The sequence below is a fragment of the Humulus lupulus genome, chromosome 9 (assembly GCF_963169125.1).
Source record: "Humulus lupulus chromosome 9, drHumLupu1.1, whole genome shotgun sequence".
Lineage (NCBI taxonomy): Eukaryota > Viridiplantae > Streptophyta > Magnoliopsida > Rosales > Cannabaceae > Humulus > Humulus lupulus.
Window position 1 is genome coordinate 120,213,749 of NC_084801.1, and position 25,747 is coordinate 120,239,495.

At 42.2% G+C, this 25,747-nt stretch overlaps 1 protein-coding gene across 1 annotated transcript; it reads left to right on the forward strand.

Moving 5' to 3' along the window:
* The first annotated feature begins 229 nt into the window (after positions 1-229).
* On the forward strand, positions 230-2,105 carry LOC133799983 (uncharacterized). The gene is made up of 2 exons (XM_062237966.1): positions 230-1,140; positions 1,187-2,105. Exons 1-2 carry the CDS (start codon positions 230-232, stop codon positions 2,103-2,105), a joined length of 1,830 nt encoding a protein of 609 aa, XP_062093950.1.
* The last annotated feature ends 23,642 nt before the right edge of the window (positions 2,106-25,747 follow it).

A 25,747-nucleotide genomic window follows, 5' to 3' on the forward strand; every position in this document is an offset into this window, starting at 1 on the left:
CCGATTATTGCTGGGTCATCTTCTACTAGCTGGGCGAATAAAATGGAAAGTGGAGACTATCAATCTTCGGCAAAAAAGCATTGGAATCAGTTTAATACGAGTAAGCTATCTTTCGGTGATCAGAAATTAGACTGTTGAACCTCTCATTAAGGATGGAAAGAGGATTGCAATGATTGATGAGGATGAAGTAAGAATCGAGTCAGCTAACTAAGACTCAGCAGTCATTTGTATGGTGCTTGGGGCTAATCCTCCACTGCCGGTCTTTGAAGGTTTTATCAAGAGAGTTTGGGGTCACCTGGAAATTGCTCAAATTGCAAGAATGTCCATGGGTCTGGTGATGGTAAAATTTAATGATGAGGCTACTCGTAGTCATGTGTTGGAAAATGGCAGTCTTCATTTTGACAGAAAACCAGTGATTGTTCGACCTTGGACAACAGATTTAAATGCGATTCGGTTGGTCCGCTTAGTGCCATTATGGATTAGATTGCATGACCTTGGTCTTCAATATTGGGGCAACAACTGCCTTAGTGCTCTAGTGAGCACTATCGGTAAGCCGATTATGGTTGATAAGTTCACTCAAGAGAGAACTAGAGTTCAGTTTGCTAGAGTGCTGGTGGAGATGGAACTTTCAAATAATCCTCCTAGGGTTATTCATTACATGAATGAATTTGGTCAACTTGTGGAGCAAGGAGTGGAGTATGAGTGGTTACCAGTCAAATGTAATAATTGTGGAAATTATGGCCATGTTATTACTGATTGTCGCAAGAATCAGAAGGGCCAAATGGATCCAAAGGTTACTGAGCCTAGTTGTTCTCAGGTTGAGGAAAGGGAGAAGACTAATCAGATAGTTTCTTCAACAACGGCAAAGGCATCAGATCAGGTTGTGACTACCGTGGCTGATCAGGGACATTCTTCAAGTAACAAGGAGATGGTTGAGGATGTTAAAGCTGATCAGGGACAAGATTTGAAGAGTAAGTGGCACACGCCTAAGAGATCATGGAGTCTGCATAGAAGTGGTCAAAGGGGTGGAAATAGTAGTTTGAATGGTCATAAAGATGAGGTACAGGATAAGAATTTGACAAACTTATTTGGGGTCCTTCAGGAACAGGCAGAGGGAATAGTAGATGGCAGAGGTAATTTGTAAACTTCTTATGGATAGTTGCAATATACTTTGCTGGAATATTAGGGGATTGAATAATCCGAAAAAACAGAAAGCTGTGTTAGATACCTGTAGTAAGATTAAGATTGGAATTGGAGCTATGTTAGAAAATAAAATGAAGGTTAGTAGAGTGCAGGAAGTAATGGATAATAAATTTAGGAACTGGGATTACTATACTAGTCCAGTGATTGAGGGAAGGATTTTGATTATATGGAGGAAATTTTTTGTTAAAGTGATTGTGTTAGAGGAGAATGCCCAGTTTGTTCACTGCCTAGTTAAAATGGCTGGTCACAAGAGCTCGTTTAATATTACATTTGTCTATGGCAGAAATACTTTGGAAGAGAGGAAGACTTTATGGAATGGTTTAGCTCAAATAGTTTGTTCGGCTAACCCTTGGATGGTTCTGGGGGACTTTAATGCAATTTTTACAGCTAGAGGAAGGAATGGAGGAAAATCAGTGTCTTCAACAGAAATTGTTGATTCATCTCAGTGGCTGTCAATGTCTAGTCTGGAAGCTCTTAAGAGTATGGGTTCGTTTTATACTTGGACTAATAATCAAGATGGAGATGCTAGAATCTACTCTAAAATAGATCATGCATTCATTAATGAGGAGTGGTTAGATGGATTTCATAATACCACTGCTGTCTTTAAATGGGAGTCATACTCTAATCACTGTGCGTGTACTATTTCTATGTTGCCTGTGGAGGATTTGGGTATTAAGCCTTTTAAATTTTACAATTTCTGGACTGAGCATAGGAATTTTAAACAGTTGGTTTTAGACAACTGGAGGCAACCATTGAAAGGCAGAGGGCTGAAGGCTATTTATCTTAAGACAATGAGATTAAAGCATAAATTGAAGAGATTTAATTTGGACTGTTTTGGAGATTTGGGAATGAAGTTTCACGCAGCAAAAATTTATTATCAGGAAGCAATGTTCCAAGCTTAACTGCAGCCTAATAATGTTACAATCCAGGACAGGGTCAAGCTATCTTCGGAAGAATTCAGAATTCAAGAGAAAATGTACTATAGCTTTTTGACTCAAAGAAGCAAAATTAACTGGCTGCGACAGGGGGACATGAATACAACATTTTTTCATGCTTGCTTGAAGAAGCGTAAGGAGGCTAATAGAATAGCTACCTTTGTTGATGAGCAAGGGAGAGTGGTGGATAGTTATCCTGAAGTTGTGTCTCACTTTTTGAACCATTTTAGGGGTATAATGGGAAGTCCCAGTTCTGTAACCAAGGAGATAAACAGGACGTATATTTCTATGGGGGAAAAGCTGTCTTTGGATCAACAGCTTATGTTACTGAGGCCATTCACGCATAAGGAGATCAGGGAGGCAATGTTCAGCATTTCTAGTATTAAATCTTCGGGGCCAGACGGATATGGTTCAGCGTTTTTTAAGGAGATGTGGCTGGAAATTGGAGATGAGATTAGTAGTGTTGTTCAACATTTCTTTGAAACAGGGATCATACCTGAGGAGTTATTGAATACATCTTTGTCATTGATTCCTAAAGTGGATAGTCCGAATAGAGCAGTTGATTACAGACCGATCGCTTGCTGCTCTACACTTTACAAATGTGTTTCAAAGCTTCTCTGTAGTCGTTTAGCTAAAGTGCTTCCTGTTTTGGTTCATTCTAACCAAGGAGCTTTTATACAAGGTCAATTGCTCATAATGTTCTAATCTGTCAAGATCTTATTAAGCACTATAATAGATCGGTTGTTTCCCCAAGATGTGCGATAAAAATTGATATTAGTAAAGCCTATGATACAATTGACTGGAGGTTTATTGAGGAGCTCTTAAAGGCTTTATGTTTCCCATCTAGATTTATAGATTGGATAATTACTTGTTTGTGCAAAACTTCTTATTCTCTAATATTGAATGGTAGGATTCAAGGCCGGTTTAGAGGTGCTAAGGGTCTTTGCCAAGGGGATCCGATTTCTCCTCTTTTATTTGTTCTAGTGATGGATTATCTGACCCGTAGCCTTCAGTTTGCAGCTCAGAATTCAGCTTTTAGATTTCACCCCATGTGTAAGAACCTCAAGCTTACTAGCTTATGTTTTGCTGACGACTTACTTGTTTTCTGTAAAGGATCTCTGGCCTCAGTTCAGGTGATAAAGGGGGTGCTTAGGGAGTTTAGTTCTGTCACTGGTTTGCATTTAAATGAGAACAATTCCCAGATTTTTTTTGGAGGCATTTCGGAGGCTGAAAGAAGGATTTTGGCTGCTGAAATGAACCTGTCAGAGGGAATATTTCCCCTAAAGTATCTTGGTGTTCCAATGAGACCAACCAAGTGGAAGCATGAGGACTGTGATATCATTATTCAGAAAATTAATAGGAATCTTCACACTTGGGTTAGTAGGCATCTGTCTTATGCCGGTAGAATGCAATTGATTCACTTGGTTCTTTTTGGATTAAGGAACTATTGGATGAGTATCTTTCTTCTCCCCCAAAGCATCATAAAAGAAATTGAGAGACTTTGTCGAGGGTTCCTATGGGGAGTCAATGGGAATAGATGTAAGATTCATTTGGCCTCTTGGGATAAGGTTTGTTTGCCTAAGGCTCTAGGGGGGCTCGGGTTCAGAAATGGTCAAAAGTGGAATCATGCTATTTTGGCCAAGTTTATTTGGGCTATATCTGAGAAAGTTGATCTTCTGTGGGTGTAATGGATAAACTCCATTTACTTAAAAGGAGTTGATTTTTGGTCCTGTAAGCTTCCCCCAGATACAAGCTGGTACTGGCGTAAGTTGTGTAACCTTAGGGGCAAATTTAACAGGGATGAGATTATGGCAGCTGGTATTTCAGGAAAATTTTGTCCTGCCAGAATTTATTCCAACTCTCTTCATTTTCAGCAGGTGGACTATTACAAGGAAGTTTGGTGTAAGCTATCTCTACCTAAGCATAGATTTCTACTTTGGCAAGTAGTCAATACTCACCTGCTTACCCTTGACAATCTGTGGCGGTTCAAAGTGCATATAGATTCACCTTTATGCCCTGTTTGTGGTGAGTATGATGAGATTCATGCCCATCTCTTTTTTGATTGCTCACTGTCTAAGTAGGTGTTGGCTCAGGTATTTGACTGGTTAGATGGGAATATTTGGCCTGCTGAGTTTGACAGTTGGAGAGTTTGGTTAGCTAGCAGGAAATCTGAGTTCATTCATCAGTTTGCAGTTATGGTTCTAGCTGCTTCTATTTATAGAATTTGGAGGAATCGTAACAAATGCATATTTGAATTATCTTCTAAATCTGCAGTGAATATAACTTCGGAAATTAAGGCTGTTCTTCATCATCGGCTGTTCAGTATTCAAAAGCATAAACTTTCTACTAAGGAGCATCGATTTATCTCTCAGTTTGCTGCCTCAGATTGAAATTGTTAGCTGATTTGTTTGGTTCTCAGTTTTTCTGATGTATTGGCTGTTTTGGAGAGGCTATTAGATATTAGCCTCTGTTGGTAGTATTGCTGGTTTGTAATTTGGTTTGTTTCTGTTACTGGTGTTTGGTTGTTTTGGAGTGGCTTGTAGCTTAGCTGCTTTTTTGTTGTATTGCTGGTGTATTGTTTGAACTGCTGGTTTGATTAATGAAGTTATCTTTTCTGCTTGATAAAAAAAATAAAATAATAAACAAGCATGTTCACCAATCACTGAAGTGTGATTTGAATAATATCATGATTCATGGATGTTTTATGCCTTGAATATGGTAGTTTGTGATCTAAAATGTTATCATATTATTATTATTTTTTAAATCATAGATAATGTTTTGGTTTAATTTTATTATGTTTATTTCATTCTTTTTGTTTATCCCAAAAATAAACATGATGATATGGCATGACAAAACGACACGTGGCAACAAGAAACATTATTTTGCTAGCCTTGGTCGAATGGGGTCGACCAGAAGATGAAGAGTTGCCTCCTTGATTTTATCCAATTACGTCAAAGGTTGTTGATCAAAGACTTCAGGACAACTACGTGCAAGTTGTTCGAAGAAATGCTGGTCGAATGAATATCCCAGAATCAGTTTCAATGACCAGATTAATCCACATTTTATGAGATATTTATGTAACTGTATATTGAATGCATTTTATTTCATATTCAGTTGTAAAAGACCCACATTAGGTGTGTATGACCCATTTCATACTTGTAAGGCCCAAAACCCACTAAAATCTCTATAAATAGGACATCTCACAATCTTTTAGGGAGGGGAGATCTTTAATCTAGATTCTTAACTCTAGATTACGCACTTACATACAAAATACTTTTTATATTGTATTTTCTCTTTCAGGCTTAGGAAACTCAGTTGACTCTAGTTCATCTCATCTTAAGTTTGAGATATTTGTGAAGTGCAAGTGGACGTAAGTCATTACCAACCCTTGGGGCCGAACCGCTATAACATTCTTTGTGTCATTTACTTAAGTTTAAGCTCTTTTCATTATTAAATCTTCGTTTTAATTTACTAAGTGTCGGTTGACCAAAACGATGATCAATACTTTTATATGTAATATTGTTTATTTATTTTAAAAAATTATATAGCAATAAAAAAATAATAAATAAATTTTGTAAATAAAGCTAAATAATTGTGAATTGTACGTTTGATTGCACGTGGTATATATAAAAATCAGTTTTAACATTTGTTTTAATTCTGGCCATTTTTATAATTCTTGCTTGTCAATATATATATATATTGAAATGGTGCTTGTCAATATTTGATAAGTGAATTTTGTTTAAGTATATTATGTTAGAGATAATTATATTGCCTCAATAGAAAATAGTAAGACTCTTACAACTCTAAGCAAAATAATACAAAGATAAGATGAATGATTAAATAAGATTACAACTCAATAACAAAAATACAAGTAATTGTAGAAATATGTAGATGAAGAGAATAATAGAAAATACAACTCTAGACAAGTACAAATAAACTAGAAGTAGTAGAAGAAAGATATATAAAAGATTACAACTCTTAAAGCAAAAGATACTGTAACGACCCAAAATCACTAATATGGCTTAAGGGCCTTGATTAGCGTGCTGAGATGGCATAATTGGTTTATGTGTGAAATTTATTAAATTAACGTGTGATTATATGATAAACATGTTATATGGCTATGTGAATGTAAATGTGGTTATATGTTATATCTGTGAGAGCCACATTATTATGTGGGTAAGTCTGCAGCGTGCGACTCGAGGCGATCCTATGGAGCTAGCTAGCGGGAAGTCACAACGGGGTTTAATGTCTGACTTGGGGCAAGTCAAGGGGTAGTTCGGGTATTAGATGATTATTTGGGTGATCGGGTTATGGAAATAAATATATGGAGATATATTTGAGGTTAGGAAGCCTAGGCGGGAATATTGGGGAATTTTACCATTTTGCCCTCGGGGACTTTTTCGGTACCCCGAGCCTCGGGATTGATTTAATTAGCTAAGATTGGACTAAGTTAATAGAAAGCAGTAGAACAAAATACATAAACCGACCCACTTTTGCCCCTCTCGTCCTTCTCTTCTCTCTCTTTTCTCTCTTAAGAAAACTACAGAAATCTAAGGAGAACTCAATTGGAAATTCTGTGTTTTGAGCTGAATTTGTGAAGGATTAGCCTAGTTCTAACTAAGGAACATTCAACCAGGATCAAGGTAAGAATTGAATCTCATTCTTGAGCATTAGAATTATGAGTTTTGGCTGAGTATTAAAAGTGTTTATGGTTTTCATGTTAAGGATTGAATTAAAGCTGAGAAGCTTGGATCTTAGATCAGGAATCTGTTAAGGAAGTGGTTCATCAATGAAGGTAAGCTTCAATTCGTAATTTAGAGTCTAAAATATGAGTTTGCATGACTGGTTTTAGAGTTTTTGAGCTATTTGGTTTCAGAAATCAAGATGGGAATTTAATGAGTTTTTAAACTAGGTTTCTGTTGGATTTAGTTGCTGGAACCATGTTGGGAGTCTTGTGATCAATGGCTTTTGAAATTAGGGTGATTTGGGGTGGTCTTTGGCAAGGTTAGGACGCTAGAAATGGTGGTTTTTCTGGGCACGAAGGGTTGGGCCGCGGCTTTGTTCTAGAGCGTCGCGGCCCTGCGAAGCAAGGAAGAGCCAAGGAGGCTCTGCAGTGGGGAAGTGCTGCGGCGCCACATGGCAGGGCCGCAACGCGTGTCTGTCTTCAGAGAGGCTTAGCCTCTGTTTCAGGGGCGAGTCACGGCTAGGTTTCAGGGGCCGCAGCCCTTATGGGCATTTTTGATATTTTGAGGGTTTTTAAGAGCGGGAACCTAACCTAGGGTGCTCGGGATCAATTCCACCACAGTGATTGGTGGAATTCGATGTCCCGGAAGCTAGAATTCCAGCCGGAAATATTAACGCGATTATTAATGGTACTACCTATCTTTGTTGTGACTAGGTGTTAAGCTAGGGCTCGGGAAGCGGATCGTGCTCGAGAGGCGTCGCTCGTAATCAGTGAACTTGGGAATTAAAGGTAAGAAAACTGCACCTAGTTGTGAAATTATAATGGGGCTAAGGGTTCCCTACTTTGTATGCTTTGTAAAGGATGGTATTACGCCATGTAAACAGTAAACCAACGACCTAAGAGTGCCAAAGTATACACTAGCGCACAGGGCGTGACTCGGCCACTAGTAGCTGAGGACAGCTTGTTATGCACTGAGCTCGGTTTTAGCAGGCCAGAGTCAATGGGGTAAACAGGGGGTGTGACCTAAAGTGTCAACCCTGACTATTATATGATCTATTTGTTATTATTGTTTGGTGAGTTGTTATGCTGTATAGCTGAGTAATGAATAGCTGACTCTTTGGTTGAATCTCCATGCTTTGTGAATATGGTGGTATGTTAAGTGTATGAACGTGCTTAAGGGTTACCCAAATATTATTATTGCTTGTTTTGTAACATGATATGTTTTCTTGCTGGGCCTTGGCTCACGGGTGCTACGTGGTGCAGGTAAAGGCAAGGGCAAGCTTGATCAACCCTGATTTGGAGAGCTCTGAGAGCAGAATGTACATGATCAGCTGCTCACCCGCCACGGTTGAGGGGAGACAGGGACATGAATACCATAAACTTATGTTTTGCCTTTAGAAAGGCTGGTGATTGTCTGTACACTGGAAATTTTGTAAATAGACTTTTAAACACTATTTCTTTTGGGATCCCATATGTAAATATTTAATTATACGGTAAGTATCTTTTGAGACCAAAACCTTTTAACCCTAGCACTTTAATGACTTTAGAATTCACGTTTTTAACTGTTTGACTTGATTAGCAAGTCCTGCACCTTTACAAATACACAGTGTAGCGGTCTTGGCTATCTAGGGTGTTACAACTTGGTATCAGAGCGTCCTAGGTTGAAGGGTTCCTGAAGACCAGCTGGACATGTACATTTGCTGCTAGAGACAAGCTTGATTCGGGGTTTGGTAATGTGTATATGTGCATATATGCTTGTATATCTGGAATGAATTATGAATGTGGTTATTTATTGAATTAATAGGAAGTATGAGATACTGATAGGGCCTAGCCTTTGACTGCTGTATGAAAATATTAAGGCATGCTTATTAGCATCGCTGTGCATGTAAATAGATATTTGGATGATTAATTGCATATTGTGTTTGGGTGAATGCTTTTATCTTAGTTGTTGTGTGGTAATGTTGGGGCATGCTTATCAGTAGCCGGTGCATGTGGATAAATGCTTATATTCTGATTGTTTGTGATTGGTTATATTCCTTGGATGGATTTTGGAGAAGCTTTTACCCTGTCATCATGGTCTGATTACCGAGTCATTGATTGCAGATTGACTTGGATAGCTATGCGTCCAAGAAAATCTACACGGCTAGCCGGCACTAGGTCTGGGACTGGGGGTGATGACCAAGGCCAGATTCCTCCGCCAATCCCTGAGAATCGGCACCAACTTATGGCATATATGCAAGCGCGATTGCAGAGTCAAGATGAGCAGATTCGCTTGTTGCGACAACAGACTCCATCAGGGAGTGCTGCCCCTATTGTACCACCTGCAGTGGTACCAGTTATACAGTCAAGAGAGATTAGGAACAGGTGGGAGCCGTTATATAAGCGGTTCAGGAAGCAATAACCCTCAATCTTTGAGGGAGGACCTAACCCCTTGAAGACCGAGCAATGGCTGACTATGATTAGTTCTATCCTGGATTTCATGAGGATAGAGGGACATGACAGAGTGGCATGTGCCACGTATATGTTGAGAGAGGATGCCCGCATCTGGTGGGAAGTGCACAGACCAGGGATGTCACTGCATTGAGTTGGGAAGGATTTAAAGATTTGTTCAGCCAGAAGTACTATAATGTTGCCATCAGGGTAGGAAAGGTTAATGAGTTCGTAGGCTTGGTTCAGGGCAGCATGACAGTTACAGAATATGCCCTGAAGTTTGACAGACTCGCGAAGTTTGCACCAGACCTTGTGCCTACAGATGCAGCTAGGCAAGACAGGTTCATTAGAGGGCTTAATGCTATGATAGCCCGGGATGTTAGGATTACAACGGTACCTGGAGGAACAACTTATGCCCAGGCTGTTGAGAAGGCTCTTACCGCTGAGGAAGCGGAAAACAAAATTTGGAAGGAAAGTGCAGTGAGGCGCGAGGGTCGCAGGGTGGTGCCTCTTAATTCAGGGCCAAGTAAGGGCGGAGGCCCCAGTGATTTCAAGAGAAAGACCCCTGACACTTCGACCGCTGCTGGTCCTGATAGGAGGGGTCGGGGTGGTCAGAGCGGCCATCAGGGCAGCGGTGAACCATGGAGGAGTTATCCGGAGTGCCCGAGGTGTAGAAGGCGCCATCAGGGTGAATTTCGGGCCAAGGCTTGCTATGTATGTGGCACGGTGGGGCACCTCAAGAAAGATTGCCCAACAGTGAAGAAAGGGGACGTAGGAAAGGTGGACAGCTTGACTCCAGCTCGAGTGTTCACCTTGACGCAGGTAGAGGCCAAGGCTAGTCCCTCGGTAGTGACAGGTCAGCTTTCTAGTGTTGGCTCTCCTTTTTCTGTATTGATTGATTCTGTAACCACACATTCTTTTGTTTCTAGTAAAGTGATTGATAGACTGTGTAGACCTAGTGAGTATCGGACTGAGGGGTTTGGGACGTTATTGCCTACTGGGGAACTGGTAGTTTCTAGGAGATAGATTAGGGCACTGCCAGTGATGGTTGATAGTAGGGAGCTTTCAGTTGACTTGATCGAGCTAGATATGGAGGATTTTGATATGATCTTAGGGATGGACTGGTTGGTCAGATATGGGGCTACCGTTGACTGCAGGAAGAAGATGGTGACTTTTGAGCCTGAGGGCGAGGATCCTTTTGTCTTTGTGGGTGCGGTATGTGGACCCCGCGTACCCATGATTTCTGCATTGAGAGCCAGAGACTTGTTACAGGGTGGATGTATAGGTTTTCTGGCTAATGTAGTGGACACTACCAAGTTATTGCCAGTGGGGCCGAGTGAGACTGGGGTGGTTTGAAAGTTTCTAGATGTATTTCCTGAGGAATTACCGGGGCTGCCGCCACGCAGGGAGATTCAGTTTTTTATTGATTTAGCATCGAGGACAGAGCCAGTATCGAGGGCACCATATAGGATGGCACCAGTAGAGTTGAAGGAATTGAAGATACAACTGCAGGAACTTCTGGATTTGGGGTTCATCAGGCCTAGCTACTCTCCATGGGGCACTCTAGTGTTGTTTGTTAAGAAGAAAGATGGACTCTGAGAATGTGTATAGACTACAGGGAATGGAACAACTTGACTATCAAGAATAGATACCCCCTACCAAGGATTGATGACTTGTTCGATCAGCTACAGGGAAAGACAGTGTTCTCAAAGATTGATCTTCGATCTGGTTATCACCAGCTGAGGATCAAGGATGAGGACATACCGAAGACGGCCTTCCGAATGCGTTATGGACATTACGAGTTCTTGGTCATGTCTTTTGGTTTGACCAACGTCCCAGCAGCTTTCATGGATCTAATGAACAGGGTGTTCAAGGATTTCTTGGATCAGTTCATCCATTGTATTCATCGACGACATCTTGGTATACTCCAGTTCAGAGGCAGAGCACGAGCAACATCTTTGATAGGTTTTACAAAGATTAAGGGAACACCAGTTATATGCTAAGTTTAAGAAGTGTGAGTTTTGCTGGCCAGAGGTTACTTTCCTTGGGCATATAGTTGGTGCAGAAGGGATTAAGGTGGATCCGTCCAAGGTGGAAGCAGTGAGAGATTGGTCGAGGCCAAGGACCGCCTCGGAGGTGTAGAGTTTTCTTGGGTTGGCAAGCTATTACAGGCGGTTTGTAGAGGGATTTTCAAGGATTTCTTCAACAATGACAGAGTTGACAAGAAAGAACCAAAAGTTTGTTTGGTTAGAGAAGTGTGAGGATAGTTTCCAAGAGTTGAAGCGACGGCTTATTACTGCACCTGTACTGAGTCTTCCTTCGGATGAAGGAAAGTTTGTAGTATACTGTGATGCATCGAGGATGGGTTTAGGTTGTGTGTTGATGCAGAATGAGAAGGTTATAGCTTATGCATCGCGGCAGCTGAAGGAGTGTGAACAGTGGTATCCTACCCATGATTTGGAGCTGGCGGCAGTGGTATTTGCACTGAAGGTTTGGCGGCACTATCTGTATGGGGAGAAGTGCGAGATATACATTGATCATAAGAGTTTGAAGTACTTCTTCACCCAGAAGGATCTAAACATGAGGCAAAGGCATTGGCTGGAGTTGGTTAAGGATTATGATTGTGATATTCTTTATCACCAAGGAAAAGCCAATGTTGTAGCAGACGTATTGAGTCGGAGGGGCTCGGGGCAGTTATTTAGTTCAATTCAGATCTCCAGAGAATTAGCTGATGAGATGACTAGGGCAGAGATAGAGCTGGTGGTAGGCCGATTGGCCAATATTACCTTGCAGTCGACCCTGCTAGAACATATCAAGGAGGGGCAGTTGGTAGATGCGCAGCTTCAGGAAGTTAGGCAAAATGTCTTAGCAGGGATAACTAAGGATTATTTTGTTTCTGAGGCTGGTATGCTTTGATATCAGAGGCAGATTTGTGTTCCAGCAGATGAGGGGATCAGACGAGAGATTCTAGATGAGTCTCACACTATGCCATACTCACTTCATCCGATGCCACGAAGATGTATCAGGATCTACGGACATTATATTGGTAGCATGTGATGAAGAAATATGTGGTAGAGTATGTGGATAGATGTTTGACATGCCAACAGGTGAAGGCTGAGCATCAGCAGCCAGCAGGGTTGCTTCAGCCTTTGGGTATTCCTGAGTGGAAGTGGGAAGACATTATGATGGATTTTGTGGGAGGTCTACCCAGGACAGTGGGACTTTGTGACTCGGTGTGGGTAATAGTTGATAGATACACCAAGTCAGCTCATTTTTTACCAGTGAAGACAACTTACACAGTGGAGCAGTATGCAAAGTTGTATGTGAGGGAGATAGTTCGTCTCCACGGGGTTCCCAAGTCCATTGTATCTAATCGAGACCCAATCTTTACCTCCAAGTTCTGGGGAGCTCTACAGAAAGCTATGGGGACTCAGCTGAAATTTAGCACATCTTTTCATCCTCAGACTGATGGACAGTCTAAGAGGACGATTCAAGTATTGGAAGACATGCTTAGAGCGTGTGTGATTGACTTCAAGGGATCTTGGAGTAAGTATCTTCCGTTAATTGAGTCATATAACAACAGTTATCAGTCCGCGATTGGAATGGATCCTTATGAGTTGCTATATGGAAGGAAGTGTAGGTCGCCCATTCATTGGGACGAGATGGGTGAGAGAAAATATTTAGGGCCAGATATGGTTCAGAAGACAAGTGAAGCTATTGAGAAGATTCAAGCCAGGACGCTTGCTTCACAGAGTAGGCAGAAAAGCTACGCTGATTCTAAGCGTAGAAATGTGGAGTTCCAGGTTGGGGACCACGTGTTTCTACAAGTTTCACCACTGCGAGGGGTGAAGAGATTTGGAGTAAAGGGCAAGCTGAGCCCTCGGTTTGTTGGACCTTTCGAGATTTTAGAAAGGATTGGACAGGTGGCTTACAGGTTGGCCTTGCCACCATCGTTGTCAGGAGCTCATGATGTTTTCCATGTCTCTATGTTGCGAAAGTATGTCTCAGATGCGACACATGTATTGAAGTATGAGGATTTAGAGTTACAGACAGATTTTTCCTACGAGGAACAACCAGTTCAGATTTTGAACCGGAAGGATAAAGTTCTACGGAACAACACGATTCCGTTAGTTAAAGTATTGTGGAAAAAATAGCAAGGTCGAGGAAACGACCTGGGAGCTAGAGACAGTAATGCAGGATCAGTATCCTGAGTTGTTCAGGTAAATTTCGAGGAAGAAATTCTCAGTAAGAGGGGATAGTTGTAACGACCTAAAATCACTAATATGGCTTAAGGGCCTTGATTAGCGTGCTGAGATGGCATAATTGGTTTATGTGTGAAAATTTATTAAATTAACGTGTGATTATATGATAAACATGTTATATGGCTATGTGAATGTAAATGTGGTTATATGTTATATCTGTGAGAACCACTTTATTATGTGGGTAAGTCTGCAGCGTGCGACTCGAGGTGATCCTAGGGAGCTAGCTAGCGGGAAGTCACAACGGGGTTTAATGTTTGACTTGGGGCAAGTCAAGGGGTAATTCTGGTATTAGATGATTATTTGGGTGATCGGGTTATGGAAATAAATATATGGAGATATATTTGAGGTTAGGAAGCCTAGGCGGGAATATTGGGGAATTTTACCATTTTGCCCTCGGGGACGTTTTCGGTACCCCGAGCCTCGGGATTGATTTCATTAGCTAAGATTGGACTAAGTTACTAGAAAGAAGTATAACAAAAGACATAAACCGACCCACTTTTGCCCCTCTCCTCCTTCTCTTCTCTCTCTTTTCTCTCTTAAGAAAACTACAGAAATCTAAGGAGAATTCAACTGGAAATTCTGTGTTTTGAGCTGAATCTATGAAGGATTAGCCTAGTTCTGACTAAGGAACACTCAACCAGGATCAAGGTATGAATTGAATCTCATTCTTGAGCATTAGAATTCTGAGTTTTGGCTGAGTATTAAAATTGTTTATGGTTTTGATGTTAAGGATTGAATTAAAGCTGAGAAGCTTGGATTTTAGCTCAGGAATATGTTAAGGAAGTGGTTCATCAAAGAAGGTAAGCTTCAATTCGTAATTTAGAGTCTAAAATCTGAGTTTTCATAACTGGTTTTAGAGTTCTTGAGCTATTGGGTTTCAGAAATCAAGATGGGAATTTAATGAGTTTTTAAACTAGGTTTCTGTTGGATTTAGTTGCTGGAACCATGTTGGGAGTCTTGTGATCAATGGGTTTTGAAATTAGGGTGCTTTGGGGTGGTCTTTGGCAAGGTTAGGAGGCTAGAAATGGTGGTTTTTCTGGGCACGAAGGGATGGGCCGCAGCTTTGTTCTAGAGCGCCGCGGCCCTACGAAGCAAGGAAGAGCCAAGGAGGCTCTGCAGTGGGGAAGCGCCGCAGCGCCACAGGGCAGGACCGCGACGCGTGTCTGTCTTCAGAAAGGCTTAGCCTCTGTTTTAGGGGCGGGCCGCGGCTAGGTTTTAGGGGCCGCAGCCCTTATGGACATTTTTTTTTATCTTTTTAGGGTTTTTAGGAGCGAGAACCTAACCAAGGGTAATCGGGATCAATTCCACCACCATGATTGGTGGAATTCGATGTCCCAGAAGCTAGAATTCCACCCGGAAATATTAACATGATTATTAATGGTACTCCCTATCTTGGTTGTGACTAGGTGTTAAGCTAGGGTTCAGGAAGCGGATCGTGCTCGAGAGGCGTCGCTCGTAATCAGTGAACTTGGGAATTGATGGTAAGAAAACTGCACCCGATTGTGGAATTATAATGGGACTAAGGGTTCTCTACTTTGTATGCTTTGTAAGGGATGGTATTATGCCATGTAAATAGTAAACCAACGGCCTAAGAGTGCCAAAGTTTACACTAGCGCACAGGGCGCGACTCGGCCACTAGTAGCTGAGGACAACTTTTTATGCACTGAGCTCGGTTTAAGCGGGCCGGAGTCAGTGGGGTAAACAGGGGGTGTGACCTAAAGTATCAACCCTGACTATTATATGATCTGTTTGTTATTATTGTTTGGTGAGTTGTTATGCTGTATAGCTGAGTAATGAATAGCTGACTCTTTGGTTGAATATCCATGCTTTGTGAATATGGTGGTATGTTAAGTGTATGAACGTGCTTAAGGGTTACCCAAATATTATTATTGCTTGTTTTGTAACATGATATGTTTTCTTGCTGGGCCTTGGCTCACAGGTGCTACGTGGTGCAGGTAAAGGCAAGGGCAAGCTTGATCAGCCCTGATTTGGAGAGCTCTGAGAGCATAATGTACATGATCAGCTGCTCAGCCGCCACGGTTGAGGGGAGATAGGGACAGGAATACCATAAACTTCTGTTTTGCCTTTAGAAAGGCTGGTGATTGTCTGTACACTAGATAGTTTGTAAATAGACTTTTAAATGCTATTTCTACACACTTTATGTTCATACTTTGGTAGGAGAAACCCTTCGGATTGTTCCATATAGACCTCCTTATTGAGGTAACCATTAAGGAATGTCGCCTTGACATCCATTTGATGAACATACAAGTTATGTATAGAAGTCAAAGCGAACAAAATTCTTATAGAAATTGTTCTTGCGACAGGCGCATAGGTATCAAAATAATTGATTCCCTCCTTTTGCCTAAACCATTTAGCTACTAATCTAGCTTTAAAGGTTTTGAATATTGCCGTTAGTGTGGTATTTTCTCCTAAATACCCACTTACACCAAATTGGCTTAGACCCCGATGGGAGGTCTACCAATTCCCAAATGTTTTTAGAAAGAATGGAATTCATATCATCATTGATGACTTCTTTCCAAAATGCACTATCTCTAGAGTTCATGGCTTCTCTATAAGTCTTAGGATCATCCTCAACAAGAAGTACAATTGTAATTTTCTTAATGACTTCTTGTGACGTCTCAAATCTACTAAGAATGCTTAGTACCTTTATTAGCATGTCGGGAGGGCAATAATTAATTTAATTATGTTATTACGTGGATTAAATGATTATAAATGCATGTTTAGGTGAATTATATATGCATGTGGGCCCATTTTTGTTAATAGGGGCATATTTGTAATTTTGGCTCGTTGAGGGCATAAATGTGATTATGTGTGTGTTGTGCTATAAACCACAGTATTGTGTAGATATATTTGTGATGTGTGATCCGAGACGGTTCTAGGGAGCGAAATAACATAATAGTCACAACGGGGTCGAATACCCGGCTCGGGGTGAGCCTAGAGATATTATGGGAACATAGCACGTGTTCGGGATTTACCGAGTAATGGGTAGCTATTTAGAGGTTATTTAAGTATGTCGGGGTTAATTGGGGATTTATAGGAATACTCGAGGAAATAGCGGGATGTGGCAAATGACATGATGCCCTTGGTGGCATTAAAGGACTAAGGATTTACTTAGGGGCATTTTGGACATTTTGCAGCTGAGGATAGACTTAAACTAATCCGAACTCTAGAACTAGTTAGAAACAAAAACACTCTTTCAGCCTTCCTTTTTCTCTCTATCACGATTCTCTCTCTCTCTATCACTAAGGCTTGAAGTGTTGGTGGAGCTCTTGGAAAGTTATCTATGGGATCAAGGATTTGAGACTGGAATTTTTCGAAATCAAGCTAAGTGGAGGTCTGAGACAGCCTAAGGGGTTTGAATCTTCAGTGAGGTAAGGCTTTGCCCTGAATTTTTACTGCTTTTAGCTATGGTTTGAAGGTTTTCTTAAGGTTTAAGCTTTGGTCTGATTTTTGATTTGATGGGTTATAGGCTAAGTTTTGTGGTTGTTATACTGGTTATGCTGCTTTGATATGAAATGTAGACTGAATTCGGGGCCTAGGCCTTGAATTGGGTGGATTTTAGAGGGTTTGGCTTGTAGAAATGCATGGGAGTTTATGGGTTTTGGGCTCAAGTCGGGGCTCTGTTCTTTAGGTGCCACGGCCCGTGTGTGCGAAGAGGCTAGGAGCCTCTGAGATTTTGCCTAGGCGTCGCGGCGCAAGTAGGGCACGCCGCGACCCGTGTCCCCAGAAGAGAGCCCCAAGGCTCTCTGACTTGTACCGCGCTGTGACCCTTAGGGAGCTAGGCCGCGACTCAAATAGGGAATTATGGCCAAAACATGGTTTTAAGCTCGAGAACCCAAATTTAAGGGCTCGGGAAGGTATCTACTAGCTGATTTAGTAGAATTCAAGGTCCCAGAGGCTAGAATATTAATCCAATGTTCTTAATTGGTTAGGTCTTGATGGACGTTTGTTTATTGATGCGTTGTGACTAGGTTTTATGCCAAGGCTCGGGTTTAGGGGATCGTGCTCAAGATTGCACTAGTAAGTCAGCTCGAGACACGTGTAAGAAAACTGGTTGTGCCTGTAGAGCAGGGCATGGCCCTATTATTTGTGTTTAATGTGTGTGTGAATATTTGTAGTTGACAAGCTATGTTTGGTATGATTATGAATGATCGACAAAGGCCGCGAACGACGAAGGCCGAGAACGACAAAGGCCGGGGACGGCAAAGGCTAGGATCGACATTAAGCATGCTGAATGCAGGCTGCTAGGGCGAGACCCTCTAAGGGTGTTGTACTCACCTGCTCGGTGAAGACCGTGAACCCAGTGTCTGTTGGTATTAAATGATCAAATCAAATGTATGCAGCAGAATATATGGACTCATTTTAATAAATATTAATACCAGCCAGGATCATACACAAATATAAATATTAAATCACATACAAATAGATAAGAGATTACCTCTTGTAGCCTATCAAGTGTCATTGAATCATTTTTTATAAATCAATGATCTTCCTATCCAGTGTTTGGAGATCTCACACCCTGATCTTCCAGACCAATCCTCAAACACACAAGGACGTGTGGTCACGTACAATGCAAAAGGTTGATTTATGTGACTCCTTAGATGTACTCAACACATGAGATCTAGATAATTGGAAGAATGTTTTGACTAAAATTTTGGATTATAAGTTGATTTTCCTGAAGATTATATAAGTGTGTTAGTCATCATAGCTTGAGGCGTGAATTATTGTTGTCGGCTTGATTCAAGTGTGTTGGTTGTTTAGGTTCTGAGTTTTGTCGTGTGAGTTTGTGTCCTTTGTTCGAGGGCGAGCAAATATTGAGTTTGGGGGAATTTGATAAGTCTTGGTTAGGGTAGTTTTAGAGTGTGTTTTAGTCTTAGTTTCGAGTCAAATTGTGAGTTTTGTATGGTATTATGCTTGTGTTGGTTTTATTTTCAGGTTTTTGCTATGAATTAGCGAATGGAGAGGAAAATAGTGGGTTTGATGATGAAAATGGGTATTTTGGGAGCTTTTGGCCATTTTTTGTGAATTCGAGAGAGCCGAGAATATTTGGATGACTCTGGTGCGAAAAGAAGGTGAAAAAAAAGTGAAATCAAGAAATTTGGAACAAGCAGTCGCGACTTGCCCTTACAAGTCGCAACTTGCATGAAGACAGAGGCGATTCGGTGAAGAGAACCAAAAACAGGCAGGTCGCGAATTGGTCTATCAAGTCGTGACGCCTGAGTTTCCAGAGGAGGAAGGAATTGGCAGAAAAAGAGGCGGGTTGCGACTCAGGAATAGGCAAGTCGCAACTCGCCTCACTAAAATTTGAATTTTTTTTGATTAAATATGATTTTTAGGTTATTTTGTAAAGGGGAGTTCTTGGATTCGGGATTAGCAGCTGTTTACCATTATTGATCTATTTTTCTTCACTTTTCTCTTAGTTTTTAGTAGTTTAATTTTATGTTTCTAAACAACTGTTTTATGATTTTAGTCATGTCTGATATGAACTAAACATCTATCTAGGGGTTAATGTAGTCGCTTGAATTTAGATTTAATTTTATTATGATGTTCTATTGATACTTCTTCTTTATCCTAATATATATGATGTTTGTCCAATGCTAGTAAATATTTGATCACTATTTTCTTGATTTATGATTTGGATTCAAAACTCGAAAGGTGCGAATGGAATATGCTATCGTTATATAGACATAGGTTACATATTGGACGAAAGTACATGTATGACTTATGTAGCAATTAGGTTACCATTCTAATGCTTGCTATGTGTTTAAGTTTATCACAGAGGTGTAGAAAACTTGCATATAGGTTGAGATCTTATATCTTGAAAAAGAATAGGAATCGATTTTTGTTAACCTGCTATTAGAATAGGAAGAAGAGATTTAGAACTAATTAGTAAAATTAATAGAATGAAAATTTGATGAAATTAATTCCCTAGTGTTATCCCTAAAAAATATGAGGATGATGTGGCAAACGAGAAAGCAGCACGTGGCATCACAAATTAGGGGAAAATGACGAAGTATTGAGAAAAGACCGACAAACAAAAAAGATTGGACCAGAACTTATAGGGAAGTCGACCAGGCCAAGACCCCGTAGGGGTGGTCGGCCTGGCCCTAGGCCCTAGGGGTGGTCGGCCCCAATATGCCCAAGAGCCCCTAGGGGTGGTCAGCCTGACCCCTACCCCCAGGGGTGGTCGGCCTGACATGCTCAAGAACCACCTGGGTGGTCGGCCCATCCTATTCTTCATAGGGTGGTTGACCTAAACTTCCAAGTACACTTCACTAAGAAACACTTACACTCGTTCAAACTGAGATCAAACAGGTCCAGCACCCAGAAGATCACAGGTTCAACACCCAGAGGATTAACAAGACCAGCACCCAGAGGGTCATCGGGCCTAGCACCTAGGTCTCATAGACGAACCAAGACTTAACATTTTCCAAGAGGTTTAAATTGTGCATTATCTACCACGATCTAGAGAAGCAACGAGAAACCCATGATCTCATAATCATGGGGAGGTGGACACGTATCTCCACTACCTGATAATCGTGTACAAAACCATGATCCCAATATTACTGATCATGTAACAACCCCTGGGTACTATAAATAAAGGACCCAGGGTTTCATTTCAAAGGATCGCTTTTACTGGAATTTTTGAGCTTTGAAGAATATTTGGGGAGAATTTCTGGGCAAATTAGAAACAAGTGAATGCTTTTGTTCCACAGTATAATTGTCGAGTGATTCAATACTAAAAGCTAAGTGGATTAGGTTATAACTGTTCATCAGAACAGGGCTGAACCACTATAAAATTTTTGGTGTTTGTTTAAGATATTCATACTCTATCGTTTATTATATTTATTTCATTCAAAAGGTGTCGTATACTGTACATACGACCATTGGCCAATTTCACAGGTCAACATTTTGGTGCTTTCATTGAGAGTACGAAATCAAGAAACACACTTTCATCAGTTTTATGATGCCTCCAAAATCCAGTCAGACAAAGAAGACGACTCCCAGGGATTCCACCACTCAGGATCCCATCGAACCGTTAACGAACCTCAGGTGGAGGTTGGAGACCAACCTGATGCAGAAGATCCACATGATGCTCACCAGGAGGAGATGGTGCAATTTCTGGCAAGGCAGAAGACCTTTCCTGCAGAAATTGCCCTCCAGAGGGTGACTATGGAACGACAACGCGGGAGATAGATGAGCAGGTCCAGAGGAGAATTCAGAGGGAGTAGGAAGCTGACTGGAGGTACCGGGAGGCTGCTGTAGCCCTTCAGGCGGCTACCTAGTTAGCCCGAGCTAACGCTGAAGCTACTGCACAGGCGATGAAGGAGGCTTAGGCCAAAGCAGCAGGAACGCGAGATAGTAGTAACAGAGAGTCCCAGGGGAGGAGTCGAACCCCAAGGACTCTCTTGGAGCAACTTTCCGAGAGACAGGATGAAGAGTCACAGTCCAAGACTGCCTCCTCCATGACTAAGAAGAATAACACCTCATCTCGGAGTAGGAGTGTTACCAACCCAAAGGCCCCCTCCTAGGGGGACAGACGAAACAACGCAAGAGATGAGGATCAAACATCTGAAAGGCACGACAGGAATGGAAATGGCCGCTCAAAATCTCAAAGTCATGTAGGAGGAGAGGCTCGGGGGTAGGGTCACACCGACAGGGGCAAGGACCTACCACCGCTACACCCTCAGTCTCGTAAGGGAAAGGAATTGATGAACAACACCAATACCGTGTTTGATAGGCTTGGGAAGGATGCACAACCTCAGGATCTGAGGGAAGTCATCAATAGGAGGACCAGCGCTCAGGAGGGGGTACTAGGGACGTCTACCCCACCTGGAGCAGCAATCCCACCAGCAGTGCAGGCTCGAATAGATGCACTCATCATGGTTGTTCAGGGTTTGACAAAGAAACCTTCCAATATCGAGCTGGCACATAGAAGTGGGAGTCCCTTCAATGCTAATATCTAAGCTGCTCAACCACCACCGAAATACAAGACCCCGAAACTCCCAACATACACTGGGAAGGAGGACCCAATACGACACATTGGGAAGTTTGAGGATCAGATGGAGTTACTCAGTGTGGAGCATGATTATAGGTGCAGGGTATTCCCTACCACTCTCTCTGACTCAGCCCAGGAATGGTATTGGAAATTCAAACTTGGATCCATCACTTCTTGGGAGCAGTTCAAGAAGGAATTTTGCAAGGTCTTCAACGCCGAACGAATTCAACCAGTTTATGCCAATCAGCTAGCTGACATCAAGTAAGGGAAAGATGAATCCCTCAAAGACTACATCCAAAGATCATGAGAGAGGCAAGCCGAGCGTCCACAGTAGAAGATTAAGGGAAGTTCGTTGCCATCTCAGCAGGAATAATTTATCGTAGTCCCTTGTGGGATAGCATACACATGAACCCCATCAATACCTTGCAGGAGTTCCTGGATCGAGCAAACAAATACATGAAGCTAGATGACACTATCATGAACGAAGAAAAAGGCATAAACCATTCGCCCACTCTCAAGGCAGATAAGAACGACGCAAACCCTTAGGGCGACAGTGGGGGAAATGGTAAGAAGAGGAATACCTCAGGTGCCGAGCAGGGTGGAGAGAAGAAAGCCAAGTCAGCACTAGCCAACAAACAGCCTAAGCATCAGCCGTACCGGCCCAGGTTCACCAATTATACCATCTTGACTACATCAAGGGCTAGGATTTACTTGGAAACATACAAGGAGGTACCATACCAAAAGCCACCACCCTTGCATTCAGAAGGAAAGAAGGACAAGAATAAGTTTTGTCATTTCCATAATGATTATGGGTACGACACAAATGAGTGTAGACAATTGAAGGATGACATAGAGTTTCTTCTCCGACTAGGAAAACTCTCGAGGTACCGAGTCAAGACCAAAACCCCGAGTAGGAATCCAAAATTCCAAAGGCAGAGGAGTCCACCACTAAAGCCAGCAGCCGTAGACTTAACACTGGATACCATATGTGGAGGGCCCCACATAGCAGGAAACAGTAACAATGCTCGTGAGAGATATGCAAGGACCCTCAGACATGAGGTAGGGGAGTCTTCCCAGTGCATGGCAGTCAAGGAGCGTTCTCTAAAAAATCCGAAGTATGAAAGTGAAACTCTCACTTTTACAGAGGATGACACCAGGAACGTGAGGTATCCCCACAATGACCCTCTGGTCCTTACCATTCAAATCACCAATGTCCGAGTGAAGAGATGCTTGGTGGATACGGGAAGCTCAGTAGATATCATCTAAAAATCATCCCTTGAGAAGATGAAGCTCAAGGTTAAGGACCTGACACCGTGTTCCCAAGTGATATATGGGTTCACAGGAGAATGCCTTGCACCAGTAGGAACAATCAGACTACCGGTCAAGATGGGGGATGCCCTTAGGCACGAGACTGTGATGACAGAGTTCTTGGTGGTAGATTTCTCATCAGCTTATAATGTAGTGCTTGGGAGACCCCTCCTGATGGCGTTACACGTAGCAGTATCTATCTGGCATCTATCTTTGAATTTCCCCACAAGCGCAGGGCAAGGATACGTACAGGGTAACCAAAGGGAGACACGAGAATGCTATAATGCGTCAATGGTCAAGGCAAAGAAAGGACCATGCGTAAACAACATGGTAGTACTGCTGCGAAGAGAAGGAAGGAGCCGATGAGGTTGTCAACATGGAAGTTGATGTTGAAAGAAACAGTATACTTGAGCCGGGGGCTCCTTTTAACGAAGATTTATTATTATAGCAAGTTTCCCAAAGCGAGGGAAATGACATCGATCCTCGCTTTGGGGATGACGTCATGGGGGTAGGACCAGTCGAAGATCTTGACGAAGTCCTACTAGATGAGGAGGACCCGACTAGAGTAATTAAAGTTGGGAATGAGCTAAAGGTGGAAACTAAGGCACGGTTGGTAGAATTTTTGAAGAAGAACCAGGATGTCTTTGGCTGGTAACATAAGGACATGGTTGGAATTTCTCCATCCGTGATAAGCCATGTCCTCAATGTGGACAAGAACTACCCACCAGTGCAACAAAAGAGGAGACTGCTTGACAAATACCAATCTGAAGCCTTGAAGGAGGAGGTCGAGCGGCTTAAGGAAAACAATTTTATAAGAGAGGCCTACTATCCAGATTGGGTATCGAACCCTTTGCTGGTCCTAAAGCCAAACGGGAAGTGGAGAACCTGAGTGGACTTCACAGATTTGAACAAGGCTTACCTCAAAGACTGCTTCCCACTACCCAGAATAGACCAACTGATCGATGCAACTGCAGGACATGAAATACTCTCATTCATAGATGTGTATTCTGGGTATAATAAAATAATTATGTACCCTCCCGATGAGGAACATACCAGCTTTCGGACAGAGAAGGGATTGTACTGTTATAAGGTGATGTCATTCGGCTTGAAGAATGCAGAAGCCACCTACCAACGTTTAGTGAATGGCATGTTCCGAGACTTGATCGGCAATAATATGGAGGTATACGTCGATGACATGTTGGTCAAGTCCAAAGAATCTGGATGGCATGTTCGAGGCTTGGAGGAGTGCTTTGCAATACTTAGAAAGTATAGCATGAAGTTAAACCCTCTTACGTGCTCATTTGGAGCTGGTTCTGGTAAGTTTCTCGAATACATAGTCAATTCACGTGGAATCAAGGCTAACCCCGAGAAGATCAAAGCATTGATCGACATGAAATCACCTACCACAATCAAAGAAGTGCAAAGCTTAACCGGGAGAGTAGCTGCCCTCAGTAGGTTCATATCAAAGTCTACGGTCAAGTGTGTCTCTTTCTTTAACTTACTGAGGGGTAGCAAGAAGATCAAATGGACCGAGGAATGTGAAGAACCTTTCCAAGCCTTGAAGGATCATTTCGCTCATCCTCCCATCCTAGTGAAGCCAATATATGGTGAGATACTATTCATCTATTTGGCAATCACCAAGCATGCAATCAACGTTGCTTTGGTAAAAGAAGAGAACAGGGTACAACACCCTGTGTACTATATTAGTAAAAGGCTAGTAGGTGTGGAGTCTAGGTATCCCCCTCTTGAAAAGCTAGGCTATTGTTTAGTAATCACCTCTCAAAAGTTGCATCCATATTTCCAAGCTCACTCGATCCGAGTCCTGATCGATCAACCGCTGAGACAAGTTCTTCAGAAATCGGAGGCCTCGAGACGATTACTCAAATGGGCAGTGGAGCTAGGACAGTTTGATATCACTTATCATTCAAGGACGGCAATAAAAGGACAAGCATTGGTAGACTTCATAGTCAAAGGCACCAACCTTGAAGACCCTTCATACCAATCGGAGAATGAAGATACCGAGAAGGAAGGAGAAACTCCTGTATGGAAGCTATATGTTGATGGAGCATCCAACGAACACAACTTAGGCACAGGGATCATACTGATCACTTCGGAAAATCATCGAATCCATTGCGCTCTCAGATTTGGATTCAACGCTTCAAACAACGAGGATGAGTACGAGGCATTTTTAGTAGGATTACACTTGTCTCGGGATGTGCATGCATAGTCCCTGGAGATATTCAGCGATTCCCAGCTAGTGGTGTACCAGGTACTGGGGGAGTATCAAGCCAAGGGACTTAGGATGGTGCAGTACCTGAACAAGGTGAAGGACATGTTGGTGCAGCTCAAGAAATACTCAATTATACAAGTCTCGAGGGAGCAAAATGCCAATGTTGATGCCTTAGCTAAGCTTGCTAGTGCCAAATATGCGGACACCCTGAATGATGTTCCAGTCGAATACCTGGCGGAAAGAAGCATAACCGAGCAGGAGGCACTACCTGTTGAGTTAGGAGATACATGGATGACCCCTATTATTAACTATCTCAACCAAGGAGTAGTACCCAGTGATCGGAATAAAGCAAGGAAGTTGGTGAAATAAGTTGCATGATATGTGATAGTCGAAGGGGTCCTGTACCGACAAGGATACTCCCTACCACTGCTAAGATGCGTTACACTCGACCAGTCAAAGCTGTTAATGATCAAGGTACACGAGGGGTTTTGTGGAGATCATGCTGGGGGGCAGAGCATATCAAAGAAAATCCTAAGATAAGGATACTTTTGGCCGACGATGAATGAAGACTCGATGGAGTATATCAGAAGATGCCACAAGTGTCAGATGTTCTCCAAGATACCCCAAGCGGCACCTAACGAATTAACACAAATGCAAAGCCCTTGGCCCTTCGTT

What these genes read in the sequence shown, in the direction of transcription:
- LOC133799983 (XM_062237966.1), top strand. Translation starts at nt 230, where the DNA reads ATGGTGCTTGGGGCTAATCCTCCACTGCCGGTCTTTGAAGGTTTTATC. An exon ending in GTAGATGGCAGAGGTAATTT is followed by an intron (nt 1,141 to 1,186) that starts GTAAACTTCTTA and finishes CTGGAATATTAG; the next exon opens with GGGATTGAATAATCCGAAAA.